Here is a 19,370-nt window from a genome sequence, read left to right on the forward strand (position 1 = left end):
CTAGCCGCGAAGATGCCTGATGATAAATGTCAAAAGGAAAAATAAAGAAAAACAACACAGTTCACAATTAGATATTTAACCCTTAAATAATGCACAAATATGGTATTGATTATTGTGGCAACATGCTACTTAATTCTCTTTTTTTTAATTTGAAAATGTTTTGTTACGTGGGCGTGTCGCAAAGGAACACAACTCTCTGGTGACACCTCATGTTGAAAACACCAATTTGCTGCAACTCGGCATAAAAATAAATTAATTTCAAAAGTATTATCAAATCCATCTTCACATAAATGATAAAATATTGATTAATCAATGCTTTGACATTTTTTAAGTCATTTGTAGTATACTTTAAAGCCACAGCAAGTTTTCCAGTTGCTTTTATTGCAAACATTTATCATTTTAAGATTAAAAATGTCCCATTTGAAGTTAAATTCAGTAGTTAGGAGGAAAATGTTTATGAAAAATCAAACAAAACTGTAATTAGACTGAAAAAATAAATAATTTCAATATGTATGAATGAATGATTGAATGAATGAATGAAAAATGAATGAAATCATAAACTTGTGAAGTGGTGAAGGGTGTGTGTGTGGACAGGCTCCGCCCTTTTTGTACTGCATTTGAGCCTTACCATGGTGATTAACAACCAGTAAACTTGTTGCTCTATGCTGCTTCATGGTCTTATCCCCCTTCCCCTCCTACTATCACCCTCCTTCCCCCCCTCTTTCTAACGTCCCTCTCTCTTCTTCCCCTCTTTCCTTTTCCGTCCGGTCCAACACCAAAGATCTTCAAACATGTTTGAAATTAATAAAGTTTGGCCTCAATTACAAAAGGGGTTTATTCAGACATACCTTTGGTTTGTCTGAAGATTAATAACCCCTCTTGTTAAAGTAAAATATGTCCAACACAAGAGGCCCTCAGCTCTCATCTGTTTGCCCAGCTGTTGGACAGGACAAGGAGAAGAAAAAAAAAAAAAAAAAATAAACTTGTGAAGTGCGATCAAATCAATTCAGTATTTTGGTAGTCAAATCCAGCAAAAAAAAACATCAAGACGTGTTGTATTGTTAATCTTTATTTACTCCTTTTTCACTTATTTATTTTCTCAAACATAAAACTGTTAAAACAGTAGTCAGGGGACTTCAGAGTCACAGCCAGTTAACTTCGCTGTGCATCTTTTGTCCACCAGACTTTGGTGATCTTACTGCCTGCTTCCTTTGCAATATTTCCAATCCACTGTCCTGCCAGTCTCCACAGTTACTCATCATTTAGCCCAATTTAGTATTTCCCAGTTTGCATGGTACACACCTTTGGTTGTACTATCATGTCTTGAAATGTCAAACTGTGGGGCAGATGTTAGACCCTATTTATCAATTAAGCTAATTATACTGTTGTTAGTGTGGCCTCTCAGTCAGTACATATAACTTAATGTTATATGGACTATAAATAAAAAAGGAAAGTTGGTAAAGATATATTTTTTTATTAATTTCATTGGCAGATTCGACCAGATTGTTTTAATACAATCATTGTATATGAATGCGCTTCTCTGGCTATTTACCTATTTGGGTGGAATAAAAGCAAATTTATATTTAACAGCTTAGGGATATCATCAATTTCACAAAACTATTTTTAAATAAACTTTCAAATACATACATTTATGTGATTGTCAGAATCTTGAGGTGCTTTAGCTCAAGGTCCCTTTAATTTATAGAAAATTGAATTTGACTTTTTTAAGCAAAGTTAGAAGAGCAGTGGCCCCAATTGGTTTGTAGATCCACTCAGCAGGAAATATGAATGGACAACAAAGCAGTGGGTGCACCACAGTTGTATCAAGGTTGTTAAACTATTCAGATTCAAGCTGAATACTTGGATAAATCGAAAGCGACAGACGGGAACAGGTTTGTTGTGGAGCTAACTTCATCTGGGGATGTAAACAAATGCTTAAGTGGTCAAATAGGATATAGTTAACAGGGCTATTGACAGGATTGGATCAGGGCCTACAAGCTGACACAACCACAGTTCACAAAAGAGACCATCTCATCGCCGCAGCATCAAGTGTCAACTGCCTTTTGACATGGAGGGTCTGAATTCTTTCTCGTCGAAAGTCGCTGTTTTTCTTTTACATGACAAAAAGAAAGACAAGCACGGGCCCATCTATGACTAGTCAAGAATGGGCATTTACAACAAGCAGTGGGGGGGGGATAAAATGATTTTGTTTGATTCCCCCGGAGTCTCTGTAGGAGTTGCTGTGAGTGTAATTTTTTCCATTGCAAAAACATCTCTGTACAAACAGAAATAAGATGGAGCAGAAGTCTATCATCTCCACAGATGTCTCGTCTGGTTCCAAGTTGGGGTTGCTGCGCCAAAGCTGCACTGAGGATGTCCATTTCAACTGAAGTCCAACTCTCCCCTCCTTTCATGTTGCCTCTCGGTCAGAGCAGAGGGGTTCACAGGATGGTCACGTAGAAATGCTATTGTTCAAGATGATACGCCACAGATTGTGAGTCGTTTTTCGACACGACAACATCATCACGCTCTTAGGTTTAACTTGGAAAAACGATCAGCTGTGTTTCGAGAGTTCGGACATCCCTGCCTGGGGCGCAGAGGACGTCCTTTACATCCACAGGTGGCCATTCAGGGACGCGAGGAGCATTACAGAGAGAACGACCTGTTTGTGTCTGCACAGGAAGAAAGAGAGATATGGAGAGAGAAAAAGAGAGAAAGTCCAGCCATTCACATCTTTTTCCTCCAACCCCCCCCAATGCCGCCCCCTCCCAGTTAGCTGCTACACTGATCGGTGAGCTATAGAAGAGAGGAGGGGCGGTGTCCACTGATCAGGGATCAGCGGGAATCAGTCTGTGTATTGATCAGGAGCAGTGGGTCAGGAGTGGGTCCAGCCCCTCCTCTCTCCTATTCCACCTACCCTGCCTCCCCCATCCCCAAACAACCGTCAGCCCCCATCAGAGCAGCAGGACTTGGAGACAGAGGTGGCCCCCCCTGGCCCTCCACTGTCAGAGGATGATGCAGCACCGGCACAGACGTTGACCACCTCCGTGTACAGAGGGAGGGGGCGTCACGGGGGCAAAGTAGGCATGAACCTTGATCTCTGGTAGATGGGCCTGCGCACATAACACAAAAATAGAAATATTGAAAAACTGATACTTTCAAAATATTTGCAAATACATTCAGAGTTCATTAGAAATTCACCTCTACGTTTAGCAGCTACGTTGCAGACATTCATTTAAACTCATTATAAATATGGATGTGATAATCATGTTAACGTGTCAATGATCAAGTTGAGTTTAAATTTGTGTAGGACACAATGCCACAGCAGTTTGGTCTATTAGGTCCAAATATTCTATTTTCGTAGTAGAAAACTTCAGCTGAAGGGCCATGTGAAGTAGATACAATGTCGAGCAATTACTTTAAAGCTCTTAAAAACCCACTCTGATGAAAATTGTATTTTTGGTGTTTTTAACATGTTACTGTGGCATTTTCCTCATGATGGAGGACAAATATAAGGTAAAGTAAGCTTAAAATTACATTTCAAAAACATTCTTTATTCAAATTGCTGTCAACCAGCAGCAGACGACAAAATGCTTTTGGAAAAGCTTGTACGTAGCAGCACAACTGGCAGGCCAAAAGCTTCCTGCTCCGCTCAATTCGGATGCATCTGCTTGTGGACAAATAGATCCATGTACGTCTTTGTTTTCCTCGTCTGAGCTACACTCTGCCTCAAAACTGTATGTCTGACAGCTCCAACATTGCTCGCCATTTTTGTTGCACTGCTAATGTTAGGTTGGGATTGTGAGGGGCTGTAAGCTAGCAGGAGAGCCTGTAAACCGATAGCTCAGTTATAGCTTATAGTTATAGCTCAGTTATAGGAGATACTCAACGCCAACAGTCCCGCTGTCGCTGTGCAGAAACTGTCCCGGAAAACGACACAGGTTTTCTGATTTTGGCTAAAAACGGCATAATCATAATGAAAAGGACAGACTTTAGGAACCGAACTCAACCGTATTGAGATCTACATCTGCTTCTGAAAAGAAAACGAGTATTTAAATGGACTGGTGGTCAAATCCCTCCAATTTGGCACAAAGCAGGTCCTAAATATTTCTAGTCAAAAGGGAAACTTAATAAAAAAACAAATACTCAGTTTGTTGTTTTTACAGTTTGTTCAACCTGTTCAACCTGTTACATCAAGAAAAGCATCAAACAGAAGTAAACATTCATGTATTTCTGACATGTAATTTAAATTTTTTCTAAATCTAAAAATATATATTTTTGAAGCTTCATTGTATTATGATACTGGTAAAACTAATAAGTTGCTGCTTTTGTCCACTAACCCTGATGCGTTTGATTCCAGCCCTGGTGACTTGCTGACAGTCATAAAGCTCAATGCGCTCCAGACGATGGCAGCTCTTCAGGTGCTCGAGGGTCACGTCAGTGATGAGGGGGCAGTTGTCCAACTCCAGCACCGTGAGGCGCTCTTGGCCGCAGGTACTGCTGCTCAGGGCTCTGATGCCGTCGTCTGTGATCAGCTCGCAGTGGGACAGGGACTGCCAGGGGCAGGAGAGACACGGTTGAAGAAATACAAGATATGCAAATTTAATGACGCATGCACACGGATCCAAGCCTGAGAAAGATCCTGATGCAAACTCAGACCTGCATGTATAAATGTTTACCAGGGCTTGCAGACGTGGACAGTGGATAGACAGCTGAACCAGGGTGTTATCTGTCACCTGAGGATGCAAGCAACCTTAATTACCAAAGTGTTATCACATGTCACCAGACGGTGAAGAAGCTCTGGTTTTAGTTTCTAGAGTCAGGTCCTGAAGGATCCAGTCTCGCTCTGCTGTCACTTTTCATCATCTCCTCTATTCTTCAACCAAGGAAATTCAAATTCTTTACAAATAAGAGCTCTGCCTTCCACCTTTGACAGGAGAAAACAGCCTTTTGTGAGCACAATTGCGCCCCCCCCCCCCAAAATCTTCAATCTTTCTGTTGGACCAAACCCACAGCAAACTCCAAATCTATCATCTTTAACCCCTTCATGCCTTATGTCGCTAATTTGCAATGTACCTTTAAATGTACCATTACATCCAGAACTCCACTTGATTTAGCATCACCTTGAACAGAAAAAACATTGAAGAATATTTTTGTGTATAATTGGAACTAGAGTTAGGCATGAAGGGGTTAAACACCAAATTCAAATATTGAGAAAAAATGGAATCTCTCACCAAAATACATTCTTCCAAATCCATTTTTTCAAGCTCATGACAGTTCTGTGAAGACAAAGTGATGGTTTATACAAATCAATTTAAAGATACAACTAAAGCGGAGATTTGATTGTGATAACGTTTAAAAAAAGAAGGAAAAAAAAGAATCTTACTCTGGCAAGAACAGTGAACCCAGCGTCTGTAACATGGGAGCATCGTGCAGCTTCAAGGATCCTTAAAATACAGACACAAAACTTCAAAAAATCTGCTTAAACTGTTGTGTTTGTGGCAAAGCCCAAAATATCACAAAATGATGTAAAGTTGATGGTGTTTTCATGTCACTACAGTATAATTCCATAAATCCAAACTGACACATGCAGATGGATTTGTTGTGGAAGCTGAAGGCGTTTTCCCAGATGAGGATTTCTTTGCTTCTTACTTGAGTCGTGGACAGTTCAGTCCCAGCGCGGTGAGAGAGGCGTCCGTGATGTTACCACAGCCGGACACACACAGGACCTGCAGCTTGTGGCATCCTCGGCACAGACTGACCAGGCCTTCGTCCGTTATTTGCTGGAGGAAACGGTCGCACAAGACAAGAAGTTCAGAGGAAGTGGAAGTTGAACGTGTGTTTGTGGCTCTTTACAACCAAACGGTTTCCTTACTGTGCAAGACTGCATGTTGATGGTGGTGAGCTCGGGGCAGTGTTTCTGAAAGTGCTTCAGAGCGCCATCATCCAGCTAAGTCAAAAACAATCCAAAAAATTCAAATAAATAAAAGATAATGATATATCATGAAGAAAAACTCTCTCTCTTTCACATCAAATTTCTAAACATTTACTTAATTCCTGTACAATTCAGTATATAGTTTGCTGCTAGCATCTATGTGTCTTAAAATGTAAATCTGTGACACTTTAAGTATAGCTTTTGAGAAAATAAAGAGTAATTTTAGATTTAAAAACATATGATGATGTAGCCAAAAGAAGATGTTGGCTCAGAGTCAACAGATTAAAAAAACAGGCTGAAGCTGACCTGAGAAGGCTAAATATTTCACAATAATATGATTAAAGTACAAAATAAAAGCCTAAAAACTATACTTTACAGCAACAGTAAGAATGAAAAAGATAAGAATTTATTATCAGTCATGTATCATTTAATTTTTAATATAAAAAAGAAATATGATTGGAAGAGGGGGGGGGGGTTATTACATGCAACTTTGTGCTCAAAAAGGTTTGATTCAGTCAATCAAAATAAATGATTTTGTTTGCTTCCCCCATAGTAAATAAAGCACTTTATACTCCAGGACACTTACGGTATAGTTGACTAAATTACGGTAGTATTTAATGATGCATAACATGCAAACAAACAAAAAACCTATCCTTTAAAAAAAGACATAAATCATTTGGATGAATAAGTATACCTGCGTGCAGCCTCGGAGGAACAGCGCTCGTAGACCCATGCAGCCTCTTGCTAGGGCCTCAATGCCGTCCCGCGTGATTTGGTCACACCACGAGAGGTTCAACGTCTCCAGCATTCTGCAGCCATCACTGTTTATTAACCCAAATTAAAATGAAAATAAATAAAAAGGGTAGGTGCGTTATTTTAGACACAAGCGTGATTTTTATCTAATTACAAGTTAAAGGAGGAGGGAGAGTATTTCCAGGTTTGGAAAGGAATACCTGAGGGCTTTGAGGGAGTGGTTGCTGATGGACACACAGGAGGTAAGATCTAGTTGTCTGAGCTTGGAGCAAAACTTGCTGAGGCTGAGGCAGGTGCTGTCTGTTATCTTGGTGCAGCCGTTTAGATTCAACACTTCAATGTTTCTGCAGTTTTGAGCAAATGTCCTGAGAAACAGAGACAGAAAGATTTTTCCAGGGTTGCAAAAGTCAACAAAAACATCTAGGAATAACTGGAGAGCCAATCGACACAGATGTCTACCAAAAAAGTTCAATCATGTTGCATTTCTTTTGCTTCTGTCTTTCAATTAAAAATAAATTAATTAAGGTCCACTTGGAATTCAGAAGCACAAACAACTTAATTTGGAGGCAGAGAGGGAAAAAAATAGCTACAGAACAGGAAAAATTAAACTAAATGTTAAGCCAACCTATATTTATTAATCAATAAACATGTAATAATGAGCCTACTTCATGGAGGCATCTCCAACGCTCAAGCAGCCTCTGAGGCTGAGCTGCCTTAGGAAGCCCCCACAACGCTTGGAAATGTTCTCCACCACCCGCCCCTGAGGAACACAGGGACACAGTGCTATGAAAGGGGCCACAGCGGATCCACAGTGACGTACCGTCCACACTAAAGCCTACTGACCCAGTTCTAAACCATAGGCTGTGGGACGCAACTCAACCAGCGGTCATTTGTACACAAACAGGGGTATCATTTTACCATTTTGGGCGCAAGCCTCACCTCTATGTCAGTCTGAAAGTTGAACAAGTCAATCTTCTGCCAGTTGCTTCCGTCTAGAGCCAGGACGTTCCAAGCCTGAGGGGGCACAACAGAGAGAAGAAATATTTTTGCTTTTTTTTGTTTTGATTTTTTTTAAATACAAAAAAATGTATTTAAAGTTCATATTATAACAGCAAAATAAGTTAAAAAAATATTTGAAAAAACAGTATTGACTAAATCTCTGACATTGAAGTTGAAGTGGTTTCAGATGGCATATATCTATAAAACAACATTGTTTTTTTTTTTTTTTAAAAGGTTTCGAATTCACATTTGTTCTCACAGATTTCCAAATGCTAAACATCATTTCCATTCTTAAAAGTAAGAAGGTTTGGGCAGCTCCAAGGAATTATTCACTCATCCCTGTGACATCCTGAGGAACAGACTTAAAATATGACCTCCACCTATATCAGTTTTTGGCATGTTTCTAGATGTTTCCAAGCAATTTATCTGTTTACTGACGAGAGATAGTTTGAATTTCTAACTACCTGGACGTTTCATCTGTTTCTGAAGCCAAACATGTTTTCTTTTGGTCTTTATTTATAAATTATAGGATAAAGCTGTCATTCAAAAAAAGTATAAAGGTATCTATTCCTTTTAACAACATCACTTTATTCGATATGAGAAAATATTTATAATTTTCCAAGGCAGCATTGTATCAAGATGTCACTTGTGTCTGAAAGAAAACACAAGAACACATCAGCAGAGTTAAAAACAAGTGATTGTAGGGGGGGGGGGTGCTTTTTCTTTGTTGTTTGTGATTTTGTGAGTAAAAAAGTAGCAATTTGTATCCCTGGCAGACATTATACAAAAAAAACTTATCATAATCATAAATAAATTGACAGAATTTTTAAAGAAATTTAGATTTAATCCCAGTAAGGATCTGTAACAGTAAATAAAACACTTACATTTTTAAATATCTACCTTTCTTTAAAATGTTTTGTCTTTTCAAGCTACTTTTAAGCCTATAAGGGATTCATTTTCCCTATTTTGTTATCACAAGATAAAAAAGCCTTTCCCTAAAAGGATCTCTAAAAGAAAGGCTTTCAAACTCATGTATATTGCAAAAACGTCAGAATCAAAGCTGCAGTTCACCTTGAAGTCAGCAGTAGGTGCTGTTGTTCGGAGGTTTTTGTTTATTTTAGGCACTGGAAGTTGATTTTTTTCCTGTTCCTTACCACAGCTATTTTTTACATAAAGTGGTAAGTTTTGCTTACCTTAGACACTTGAGCACACCTGCAGAGTGTAACCACGTCCAGATAAGAGAATATTCTAAAAACAGAGACAACATGCTTGTTATTACACACTGTGCAAACTAATCAAACTCACATAATGAATGCTTTGCTATATGAAAAGTTTCTTTATTAGACTGAATGATTCCCTGTGTGTGGTTAGAGAGCCTCACAGTCACACAGTGTTTAAATTGAGGGACGGTCAGCGACAAAGAGCTGCATGCAGCAGGCTACTGGGTCAGCTCAATCCATTAATCTGCTAATGAGTAATCTCTGGCAGCCAGACAGGCAATGCCATAGGCAGCCTGGACACACAGACATACTGTAAACCAGTTCAAAAGAGCACACACATTTAACCGAATACACAAACAGTTTCCTCTCATTCCAGTAAACAGATCAGACTTTAAGTGGCCGCCTATAGAACAAGAGGTATTCAGAGAAGTGTCACTGTGGCAGCTCTTTGAGCACAGCTGGGTGTTAAATGTCCATTTAAACCTTGAAAAACATGAGCCACCTATTGTTTCCTGCGCATAGACCCAGACAAAAGCTGTGTTCGGGTGTTGGTTAGAGGCTTGCACATGTTGAGGCATGTCCGTGTAATCCATACCAGAGGTATCAGAAACAAACACAAAAGCAATGCAAACTTACAAGTGTACAGACACGTGTAAAGAAAGACCAGCACATCTGACCGATCAGTTCTCATTGATCGGCGGGTTAACGGCCGACACACTGACCACAGTCCGGCACTTTTAATCCAGTGCAACCTGACTTTCATCAGCTAATCTGATTTGGAAAAGCATCAGTTTCAGACATTAGCATTAAAGAAGGATGAACTTTGAAGATACACTTCATGGATAAAAGATATATTTAATTTACGATACTCTAGAAATCATTAATCTATAGGGAATAAAAGAATCTAGACTTGTGGAATGATTAAACTGTAAAATGTTTCCTGATTCCTTTTTTTCCTCCAGCTAGATGGAGCACAGACCTATTTGTTGACTAAATGTACACCCGACCTATCAAGCGTGGCGAGACGAGAAAGTGGAAAGCTGTCACGGGTCTGGGACCGGTTGCCATAGTAACAGCTCAGACATAAATTTTGGTGGAGGCGGGGAGACGACGTGCTGAGTCAGTACTTGACGGCACACAACAGACTGAACCCTCTCCGAAGCTGCACGGTCTAACAGCGGGTTCGGGTCCACGCTGCGCTGGCCTACATAAAAAAAACAGCAGGGAGGGGGGGTTTGCTGAAGAACACCCCCCCACCCCCCACCCCGGCACGCTGTGACACACTGACATTCCTGTTAATATGAACATAAATTATTCAGATCAGCAAACTAACTGGGTAATGATTCCTACAGCAGCATGGCTACCAAAAGCAGTAACATGGGACTTTTTTTTGCCATCATTAAAAAATAAAAATATAAAAATATTTGTGTGTTTGCAGCCAACTCCTTTCCTGTAAAGTGCTACACCAAAGATGCCACCACACATGCAATGCCTGCAGATGGTTTCATTTTAGAGCAAATCTTTGATGAAGTGATTAGATGACAAAAGCAAAGTGATTAATATTCATTTTAGTCGAATTCTCAACCAGAAGCTCTCAATGTTCTCTGTTTTTTGAGGGGGATGAGAGATTTTATTTATTTATTTTATTTGACAACAAATATTTATAGTAATTGTAACTTCAGGAACAGAATCATCTCACTTATATCATCTAAAAATGCCCCTAATTACTCCAAAATGCTTTTATTTCTTCACAAAAAAAGACCCTTTTCCTCCCATTTTAAATGTTTTAACTAAAAAAGAAACAGCAAAAGAAGACTGTTTGAACCCCCTGACACAACCAGTGTTTTGGTTCCACCTCAGTGGGCAAACAGCACAGCATTGGTAAAATATTTGGTTTCTATCTGGGGACTCACATTCATTCTCCTCACAAGAGCCGTCTTGTTCTTGGGTTTTCTGGGCTGCTTTGTGTACACTGCTCCTTTAAAAAGACATCTGTCCATCTTTTGACTCACGGTCAGGGATTTAAACGTCTCCTTCAGGACATGTTGGCGAAATCTTTTTGAGTTTTAAATTTCGGGTTTTTGCAATATCAGTGAGGCATTTAGCTCTATAGAATTCTCCTATTTTAACTTTGGATACGAACAAAAAAAGAAAAAAAGAAAAAAGAATTGCCAGTTCTGACGAGCTTTGCTGTGTATTTCTAATGATTTCATCTTCTGTCGTTTAATTATAAGATCCATATAATTGGCCAGAAAACACGGTTCTTTACAGAATACCAATTAGGCGATTGATTGTTTAATTTGTATTAAAAAAGCCGAAAATCTCACGTTACACACAGTAAAAATGACCGGAAACAAAGAGGAAAGCAGCCGTAAAGTCTGACGCTTTGAATTTCCTGAGCTCCTCAGAGGAGAATGTGATCACACACAACTGATGACGCCGTGGAGAGCATGAGGAATAATGTGACAGCTCTCATAAGGTCAGCATGTTCTCTTGCCTTTGCATGCTCTTATTGCCTTAAACCCCTCAGTTTGCCACCTCTTTTTCTTCACTTTTATTTTGCAGTGTAGCAAATCTTGGGAAAAGTTAGGGTTAAGGTCAAGGAGAAAGGTCGCAATCTGGTGATCATAAATGTCCTTCACTGAAGAACCATTAAAGTAAGAATGGAGACCTTAAAGAGTATCCACATTTGAAATTTATATTCCCCCTGATTTTACCAAAGTAAAGTTTTTTTTTTGTTTTGTTTTGTTTTAACCAGCGGAAACCTAAAAATTTAATGTTTTCTTTTTTTTTTTTTTTTTTTTACAATTGGCAACAATAGAAAGAGTGTGTGCAGCAACAGCGTTAAACTAAGTTAAAGAGTGCAAAAAACATTTCAAAACAAGGTTTACTGTCGTCACAATGAGTCCCCTCACAGCTGGTGTTGTGTAACCACCCCACCACCATGACACATGTGACTGCAGGTCATGAGCTGACGAGCACAGAAGAGCACATGCTATCTATCCACCAGTGAAGCTCTGCTGGTTGTAGTGGGCATACTGGCAGCCCTGGTGGAGTGCAGATCAAGCCTCAGAAGAACACAGCACTGCGGAATTCCCCACTCGCTACACAAGCTATATATAGCTCACACACACACACACACACACACACATAGAGCTTGCACAGGCCCGGGAGGGCTTCACTCCTGCACATAAAAAAAGAACTTTTCAGGCACATGTGGGAGCATAAGCAATTTTTTCTGCAAACAGAGAAAAAAAAAAGAAAAGACATTTAAAAGATTTGCATGCAGAAATATCAATCTTCGGGAATCTTCAAAAGGTTAAAGGAAATCTAGATTTGGATTAGCGACTGGCGCAGATTATGCATTTAAAATAACAAACAAACAAAAAAAAATGAGAAGGATGCAGGCCCTTCTTGTCTGTCAGGTTTGCTTGTTTCTGTCTGTTTCTGTCGTGTGGTTGAGACCGTACCTAAGAAGAAGCTCTTTGGGGAGCTTCTTGTTAATGGGGGCTTCATCGCTGTTTGAGAACACCTGCGAAGACAGAAAAGTTTGAGCTTGGCGAGCTGAAACAGTGGCAGGACAAACAGAAGCAACTATTAGTTTGTGTCAACAGCTGATACATGAATGGAAACGGGCCCTTTGACAGAGCGAATGTTTACTGTGGGGAATTGAGCTTCCTTAAGCTAATAAACGTACATCACAGCTATGTTTACCGCCCCCCCTTACCCTCTGCAGAGGCTTATAATTCTCCCCGCCTGGTGAGCTTGTTGGCATGCTTATCTCACTTAGTCGATTCGCTGGATGTCTGGCCATCTGCTGTGCGGCACTCGGGCCGACAAACTCACAGGTGAGTCAGAGAAACCGATCCAGAACATTCTTGATGCCATGAAATTCTGTCATGAATCTAAATGACACCAAACGTTCAGACGCATCGGGGGATGCGCCTCTGTCCGAAAAGACTTGAGCAAGCGGGAGGAGAATCTCTGCCGCGTCACACGCAAACAAAACATGTGAGGACAGAAAGAATGGGAGGCCAGTTCTGCAACGATATGCAAAAGTGGAAAACAGGGAAAGGGGGATGAAAGAAACCAAACACACAAGTGCTTGAGTTATTAATATGCTAAAAGCAAGGAAGAAGAGGCAGGAAGGGAAGAGTGTCCTTTTATGATGAAGCAGGGTTAATACGGGGGAAAAGGGGATTTATGGGGAAGTTTCAGTAAATTATTAACCAAGATGGACTGTCTTTTAACAGAAAGAGATACGCTTGAAGGACCCGAACCTTTTTGGTCTGCTACATTCATTCAAACCTTTTAGGAAGAGCATTATTGAATAATACACTTCAATAGCATCAACTGTCAGCTGATAAAGATGTATTAAAAGATCCAGCACTGTGGAGGTTCAATAAAAGTCTTAAGACTCTTGTGGATATTTACAGTCAGTCTTTATGCCATAATGAAGCAAAAATTAGATTGTAACAGATAATTGTCGTTATTTAAAATATGAGACGGAAATATCTAATTCCAGATAAGTTCTAAGGACCTTTCTAAACCTAATCGAATGTTTTTCTGACGCTACTGGACATGAAGAAGCTGCCTCATCTGTTTATAACTGGTTTTACAGTAAACAGGGGTGTGTCTGAATGAAAACTTAAAATAATACCGGTTGAGTTCAATCATGTGATTTAAAAATAAAGAAGAGTAAAGCTAACAGACAAACCTGAGACAGAGTAAACAAAGACACTTAAACCTCCATCAGCTTAAAATGAATTAAGTTTAATGTCCAATTTGGATAAACTAGCTTTTTGAAGAGCTACAAACCAGACCATCCACTGCCAACGCCACGTTTAGTCAAAGGGATTTTGCTTTTGGTCCAACTGCAAATGTAGGTCTTTTTAATCATCCAAAAGTGTTGTGTTTCTGCAAATGTGTGACTTAAGTCAGTATTTCTTTTTTCTTTAACCCTTTAGCACTGGAGCTATAGTATTCAACAACTGTAACTCTTCAACCGTTGGTGATTCCAGCACATTCCGAAGCAGGGAAAAGCAGCTTTGCATTGCTAAAATGGTGCAAAGTTGATATGCAACGCCGCATTTCTTTGCATCAGAATCAGCGGATTCACATAGATGGCGTAAATGATCAAAGAGTTAAGGTGTGTCAAAGACTGTGTGTTGCTGATGACGTCCCCTGTGTTAAAGAGTTAAAAACCCACTCCTGTCAAAATCGTTTTTTGGGTGTTTTTAACGTCTTCATGTGGCATTTTTCTGATGATGGCGAACATATATAAAGAAAATTAAACTCACAACAGTGTTTCTGAGGATTTCTTTACTCAAATTGTTGTATATCAGGAGCAGACGCGAAAATGCCGTTGGAATAAATTTTGTAGGTGTGACCTAGAACCTACAACAGCAAATCACAAGCTCTCTGCCCCGGTCCGTACCGATGCAACCACCTGCAGACAAATAGATCTGTGTAGGTCTTTGTTTTCCTAGTCCGACCTCGCATCTAGCTCAAAACTGCACAGCTGGATAGCTCCGGTATTGCTCGCCATTTTGTTACTCCGGAAATGTTAGGTTGGGGTTGTGACTGAGGGGCTGTAAATGAGCAAGGAAGTAAGGGAGGCCCACTCCACGCCAGCGGTCCTGCCCACAACTCGCAGTGAATTCCTAATGAACTACTGCTGTTCTGCAGAAACTTTGTCCTAGAAAACAACACAGATTTTAGATTTTGGCTAAAATCGGGATAATCACAATTAAAAGACCACTGGGAAGGCTTTTACAGTCGCTTCAGTCCCTTAACCTTTTCTCTGATTAGCATCTCAGTAACTTTGTCCCAAATCTGTTTCTGAATGTCCTTCACTCTTGATTCATTATTTTTCAGCAAGTTAGTGTTTGTTGGGCAAGTTTTACAAAAAGGTGATTCCCTTAAATCAGCTGGTCTAAAGAATAAAAATGTTCTAACAAAAGCATGTTGGTACAAGCAGAAAACTGATGAGAGCAAAGCATTCCTTATTTGAAAACTGAATGTCGGTATACAGAACTTTATTTGGCCGTTATGTTAAAATATTTGAAAGCAATAGCTCGGTGGCTTTTGCAGTCTGCCAAACTTTTAGTCGAGGTGCAGCGGTAGGGCGGTCTACCCCTGATCGTAAGATTGCGGGTTCGATTCCCGTCCTGCACGCCCATGTGTTAAAGTGTCCTTGGGCAAGACATTGAACCCCACCTTGCCTCTGGTGGAAGGTTGATGCCAGTGTTTGGCAATGGAGCCGCCACAAGTGTGTGAATGTGTGTGTGACTGGGTACATGGGACTGTGACTGTAAAGTGCTTTGGGCCTTCGAAGAAGGTAGAAAGCGCTATATAAGTATACGCCATTTACCAAATTCCCAGGCCTTGACATGAAATGCCTTCTAACTCAGAGAACAGCTACAGAAACCTGTACATCGATTTGGATAAGAGCTGAATGCTGTGTCATGCTGTTAGAGCACATGTATGAAGGCAGAAAAGAAAAAGGGACTTCCCTATAGTTACTGGGAGGAAACCCATGATTTAAAGAGTTTAAATAGTAACAAATGCAGAGATTACCGGTAATGCCCTTAGGTACTAAAAAAAGCTATGATTTTGAAGTCATGCTGAAAACTAGAAAACATTCCAGACAATCAGTTCCTGACTCAAAAAAGAAGAGAACGTACTGTATCAATGAACCCTGCAGACATGAACGCGTTTTTAAATCACAATGTCATTCCAAACTCAACCCTCCACTGCCTTCACGAAACCAGAAAAGCCGCATTCCCAAGCGAGAAGCTCCTTTCTGCAGGCATGCGTTCATCCTGCTCTGTCTGTGTGTTTTTCTTTGAGGTAATTAAGAACTGTTTTGTGGGTTATGCGTTCACCCCAGTCTTCAGTACAGCAACTGTGGATAGCTTAAGCCACGAGTAACAACTGAGTTACAGGTCAACTCCTGCTCTATTCTTGCTCAGATAATCACACCGGATTGTTTCTCCCTGTCGACTGGTTAGCATGTAAGAAGATTAGAAAAAAAAACATGGTGATATGGCCGCAACAGACACAACTAGCACCAACACCTTCTGTCCTGATTCACCCATACCAAGCATGTGAGCACCTGATGGGGAAAGTCAAGTTCCATCAAGTTTGATTCTCAAGAATCTCAGAAATGTACCATTGAGATGTCAGATAAACTATGTTTTTCTGCTTAGGGCTGTTTCTGGCTTCTTTTCTTTTTAACTTTTTTAAAGAAAGTGCTGACAGTTCTCCTATTGAGTGCAGTCATGTTAAATTAAGTTAACCAATGATCTCTGCTTGGAATACTTTTCCATCTAATCAATGTGAGAGTGCCTTTAATGACAACACTTTTCTTTTTCTATTGATGAAAGAAAGTGTCTATAGGGTCTTTATATCCTTTAAGTATTTTTGCTCTAAATATGGATTTTTCATCGCTTTTGCAGAAACCAAAATACAGAAATGCAGGATTTTTTTAAATTTTATTTAACATTGTTGTGTGCAAACACAGTGAGCTTTTATTTCACACATTTTTAATATCATCACATACACGTTTAATGTTCTAACACGCTGGTTGCCAGGTTTGGAGCAGGCTCAAAATACCTAAAGTATATGATACCAAATTTAAATTAAATGTATCAGGGCTTATTTAAATCTATCATTTTTTCATATTTCTAACGTGTCCAGTCTCCTCAGAGCAGAGTAGGCAAAAATTGCCATCATGTATTACTTCAAACTAACATTGCTTACTTAGAAGAAAAAAGTAACTTTAATAACTAAGAAAATAATAAGTGAGAAAAGCAACCCAACCAACAGAGTTTGAATGTATCCATTTTATAGTCTAAGACATAATTTTCTGGTGTATTTAGATACATGTAGCAACATTAAGGTTGTTATTAATGTATAGAATTATATAAGGATGTGCAATACCGGCTTATTGCAAATATCTGATGTAGTTTTATCTGATACTGATAGCTAAGAGTTTAACTTTTGTTATAAACACTAAGTTTCTTCAATTTGAGAGGAGTTATTGAATTAGTTATATTTGTGTTTTTAGCTACCAAAGCATCATTGCTGCTTTATGTGATTACTTTTTTATGCAATTATCTACCCATTCTGATGCCTTGGGGATATTATTGCAGTCCTTCGATGTCAAATAAGACAAATACAGCAGCAGAGAATTAGGTTTTTCATCATGAATATAAAACTAAAAGAGTGTAGTGTGGTAAAATTGTTCTTGGGAGTTTTTTTTTTAAATATATAAAGATGCATTAGTAAATGTGAATTTTTCTAAAACATATAGATTAAGGATGTAAATTTGCTTTAAAGTCTCACCCCGATCATCTTCTGAGTTATTTTCGCAGTGGCCTTTTAATTATGATTATGCCATTTTAGGCAAAATAAAAAAATAAATAATAATTTTCTAGGAAATCGTTTCTGCAGAGCAACAGTAGTTATTCAGAAATTTGCCTCTGGGGTGTGGGCGGGCGGATGTGTTGGCATTGAGTAAGTCTGCCCCACTTCCTATCATCCATTTGTTTACACTCTATCCCACTACTTCACAGCCCCTCACAACCTAACATTACTGGTTCCACCACAATGGCGAGCAATGTAGAAGCTATCCAGCCGTACAGTTTTGAGTCAGATGCTAGGTCAGACGAGGAAAACAAAGATGTACATGGATCTATCTGTCTACAGGTGGATGTATGGGTCTGGGGTGGAGGTGGGGGCTTGTGGCCTGCTGATTTGAGCTTCGTTTCAAGCTTTTTCCAACGGCTCTTTTTCATCTGCTCCCGATTCACAATGATTTCAATAAAGAAATACTCTAAATCGCCTTTTTAAGCTTTAGTTTCTCTATCTATTTCCATCCATTATGAGGAAAAATGCCACAAAATATGTTCAAAACACAATTTTTTTTATCAGAGTGGGTCTTTAATCTCGTGTTTTAGATGGTTTCACGACAGATCTACAACTCTGGGGTTTATTATTTACTTTACAAATGTGACAATCATCTTTATTGTTATGTATGAATACGGTGGCAGAATGTTTGACGGCAGCTGTCAGTGGCAGGAGTGGTCTCAGGTCCAGCTTGGAGTGATTGAATGCTGCAACATTTCCGTCTGTGGCTGTAACCTCGGGCGGCAGTGGCTGCCAGCCTCGGCCCTGATAGATTGACTGTCGTCGGCCACAGCCCCGCCGCCTGTCCCGCTGCGCCCCGCTCCATGTTGTTGTCCAACAACAACAGGATTTCGGATTATCTCTGGGGCTTCTGAACGCCTCGGGTAAAAATGAGGAGCGCAGCACAGACAGTTGAGGCGTTGGTGGTTTGTGCCCCCCTCCCTCCCTCCTCCCGCTCCGTCCGTCATACCTCAAACCGGCCCTTGGTGATGCCGTTCATGTCTGCGGCGACACGTCTCTGCCGTAGCCGTTGGTCCAGTGGTTGCTGGCTGTTGCGGTCGTTTTCTGTCAGGTCGGAGCGCCGGAGCCGAGCTGAAGCTGGGTCTTCACGCCCTCCTTCCTCTTCTCCTCCTCCTCCTCCTCCACCCCCAGCCGCCAGCGAGGCTCCCGCCGCCGGGTCAGTGGGGACTCGGGGATGCGGGTGGTGCGGCTCCGCCTGCGCTCGCTGTCTCGGAGACCAACGACTCCCGGGTCAGTCTCATCGCAAGGCTACGTAAATAACAATAATAACATGGACGGTCTGTCAAGTGACTTCACTTCCGCCTCTCCCTTCATCTCTCCCGTCGACTGGCACCGAGGTCTTCCGAGTGGGCCGAGCGCACGCGGGAGAGCCGATATAACCGCCCGCCGTCGCGTTTCATGCCATTATTTTCTCTTCTCTCCTGCGTTTGGCTCCGTTATGGCGGCTGACAGCACTTCTTAGCTCTGTGTTTTCTGTTTACTTGGAGGAGGAAGGGGCGGGGCGACTTGACGTCATCGCTGCGGGAAAAGCACGCGTGGTCGATTTGTTTTGATTGTGTGGTCTTGCAGAGATCTATGAAAAAAATGTCTTTCAGCGCGCGTGCTTGATTGCAGACGTCGATGCAGGTGCGATGGGAAACCCCGCGCGGACGATAGTGATCTCTGTGATTTATTATCTCTCATTTTTTAGACCTGACTTAAAAAAACTAACATTCAAGGTAAATAAAATGTATATATTTTTAAATGTAGAAAGAATACCTGTCATAAACATAAATGAATAATTGGAGGATTTTGTATACATTTATGTAATACTGGTATTTATAAATAAATCTTTATTGAATTTGGTTATTTCCCCTCTTTTTTTCAAAGGTGCAATGACCATACATTTGTGGAATGACCAGCAGACCCATTCCAACATGTTCTGCAGTTGTTTCTTGTTTAAAGACTCTAATGAAAATTGTGTTTGTGAATTGGGAGCAGGTATAAAATGCAGGAATAAAAACTACAATTGAAGGATCCCAAGCTTCCCT

The 19,370-nt window shown here is 40.3% G+C and overlaps 1 protein-coding gene across 3 annotated transcripts; it reads right to left on the minus strand.

Annotated features, from left to right (window-relative positions):
• Positions 1 to 1,051: 1,051 nt before the first annotated feature.
• Positions 1,052 to 19,106, minus strand: LOC101157070 (F-box/LRR-repeat protein 2). Of its 3 annotated transcripts, XM_004074190.3 has the most exons (14): positions 18,290 to 18,996; positions 12,378 to 12,439; positions 8,881 to 8,935; positions 7,628 to 7,702; positions 7,354 to 7,448; positions 6,889 to 7,053; positions 6,630 to 6,756; positions 5,876 to 5,950; positions 5,653 to 5,783; positions 5,387 to 5,447; positions 5,235 to 5,279; positions 4,680 to 4,736; positions 4,341 to 4,553; positions 1,052 to 3,113 (listed from the first exon to the last, which is right to left on the minus strand). In XM_004074190.3, exons 1-14 carry the CDS (start codon positions 18,317 to 18,319, stop codon positions 3,006 to 3,008), a joined length of 1,299 nt encoding a protein of 432 aa, XP_004074238.1. In that variant the 5' UTR covers positions 18,320 to 18,996; the 3' UTR covers positions 1,052 to 3,005. The 3 variants fall into 3 exon arrangements, with proteins under 3 accessions (XP_004074238.1, XP_020562971.1, XP_020562972.1); XM_020707312.2 differs by having other exon boundaries at positions 4,341 to 4,736; positions 18,290 to 19,106; XM_020707313.2 differs by lacking the exon at positions 12,378 to 12,439 and having other exon boundaries at positions 4,341 to 4,736; positions 18,290 to 18,396.
• Positions 19,107 to 19,370: the final 264 nt, after the last annotated feature.

This window comes from Oryzias latipes, chromosome 11, assembly GCF_002234675.1.
Source record: "Oryzias latipes chromosome 11, ASM223467v1".
Lineage (NCBI taxonomy): Eukaryota > Metazoa > Chordata > Actinopteri > Beloniformes > Adrianichthyidae > Oryzias > Oryzias latipes.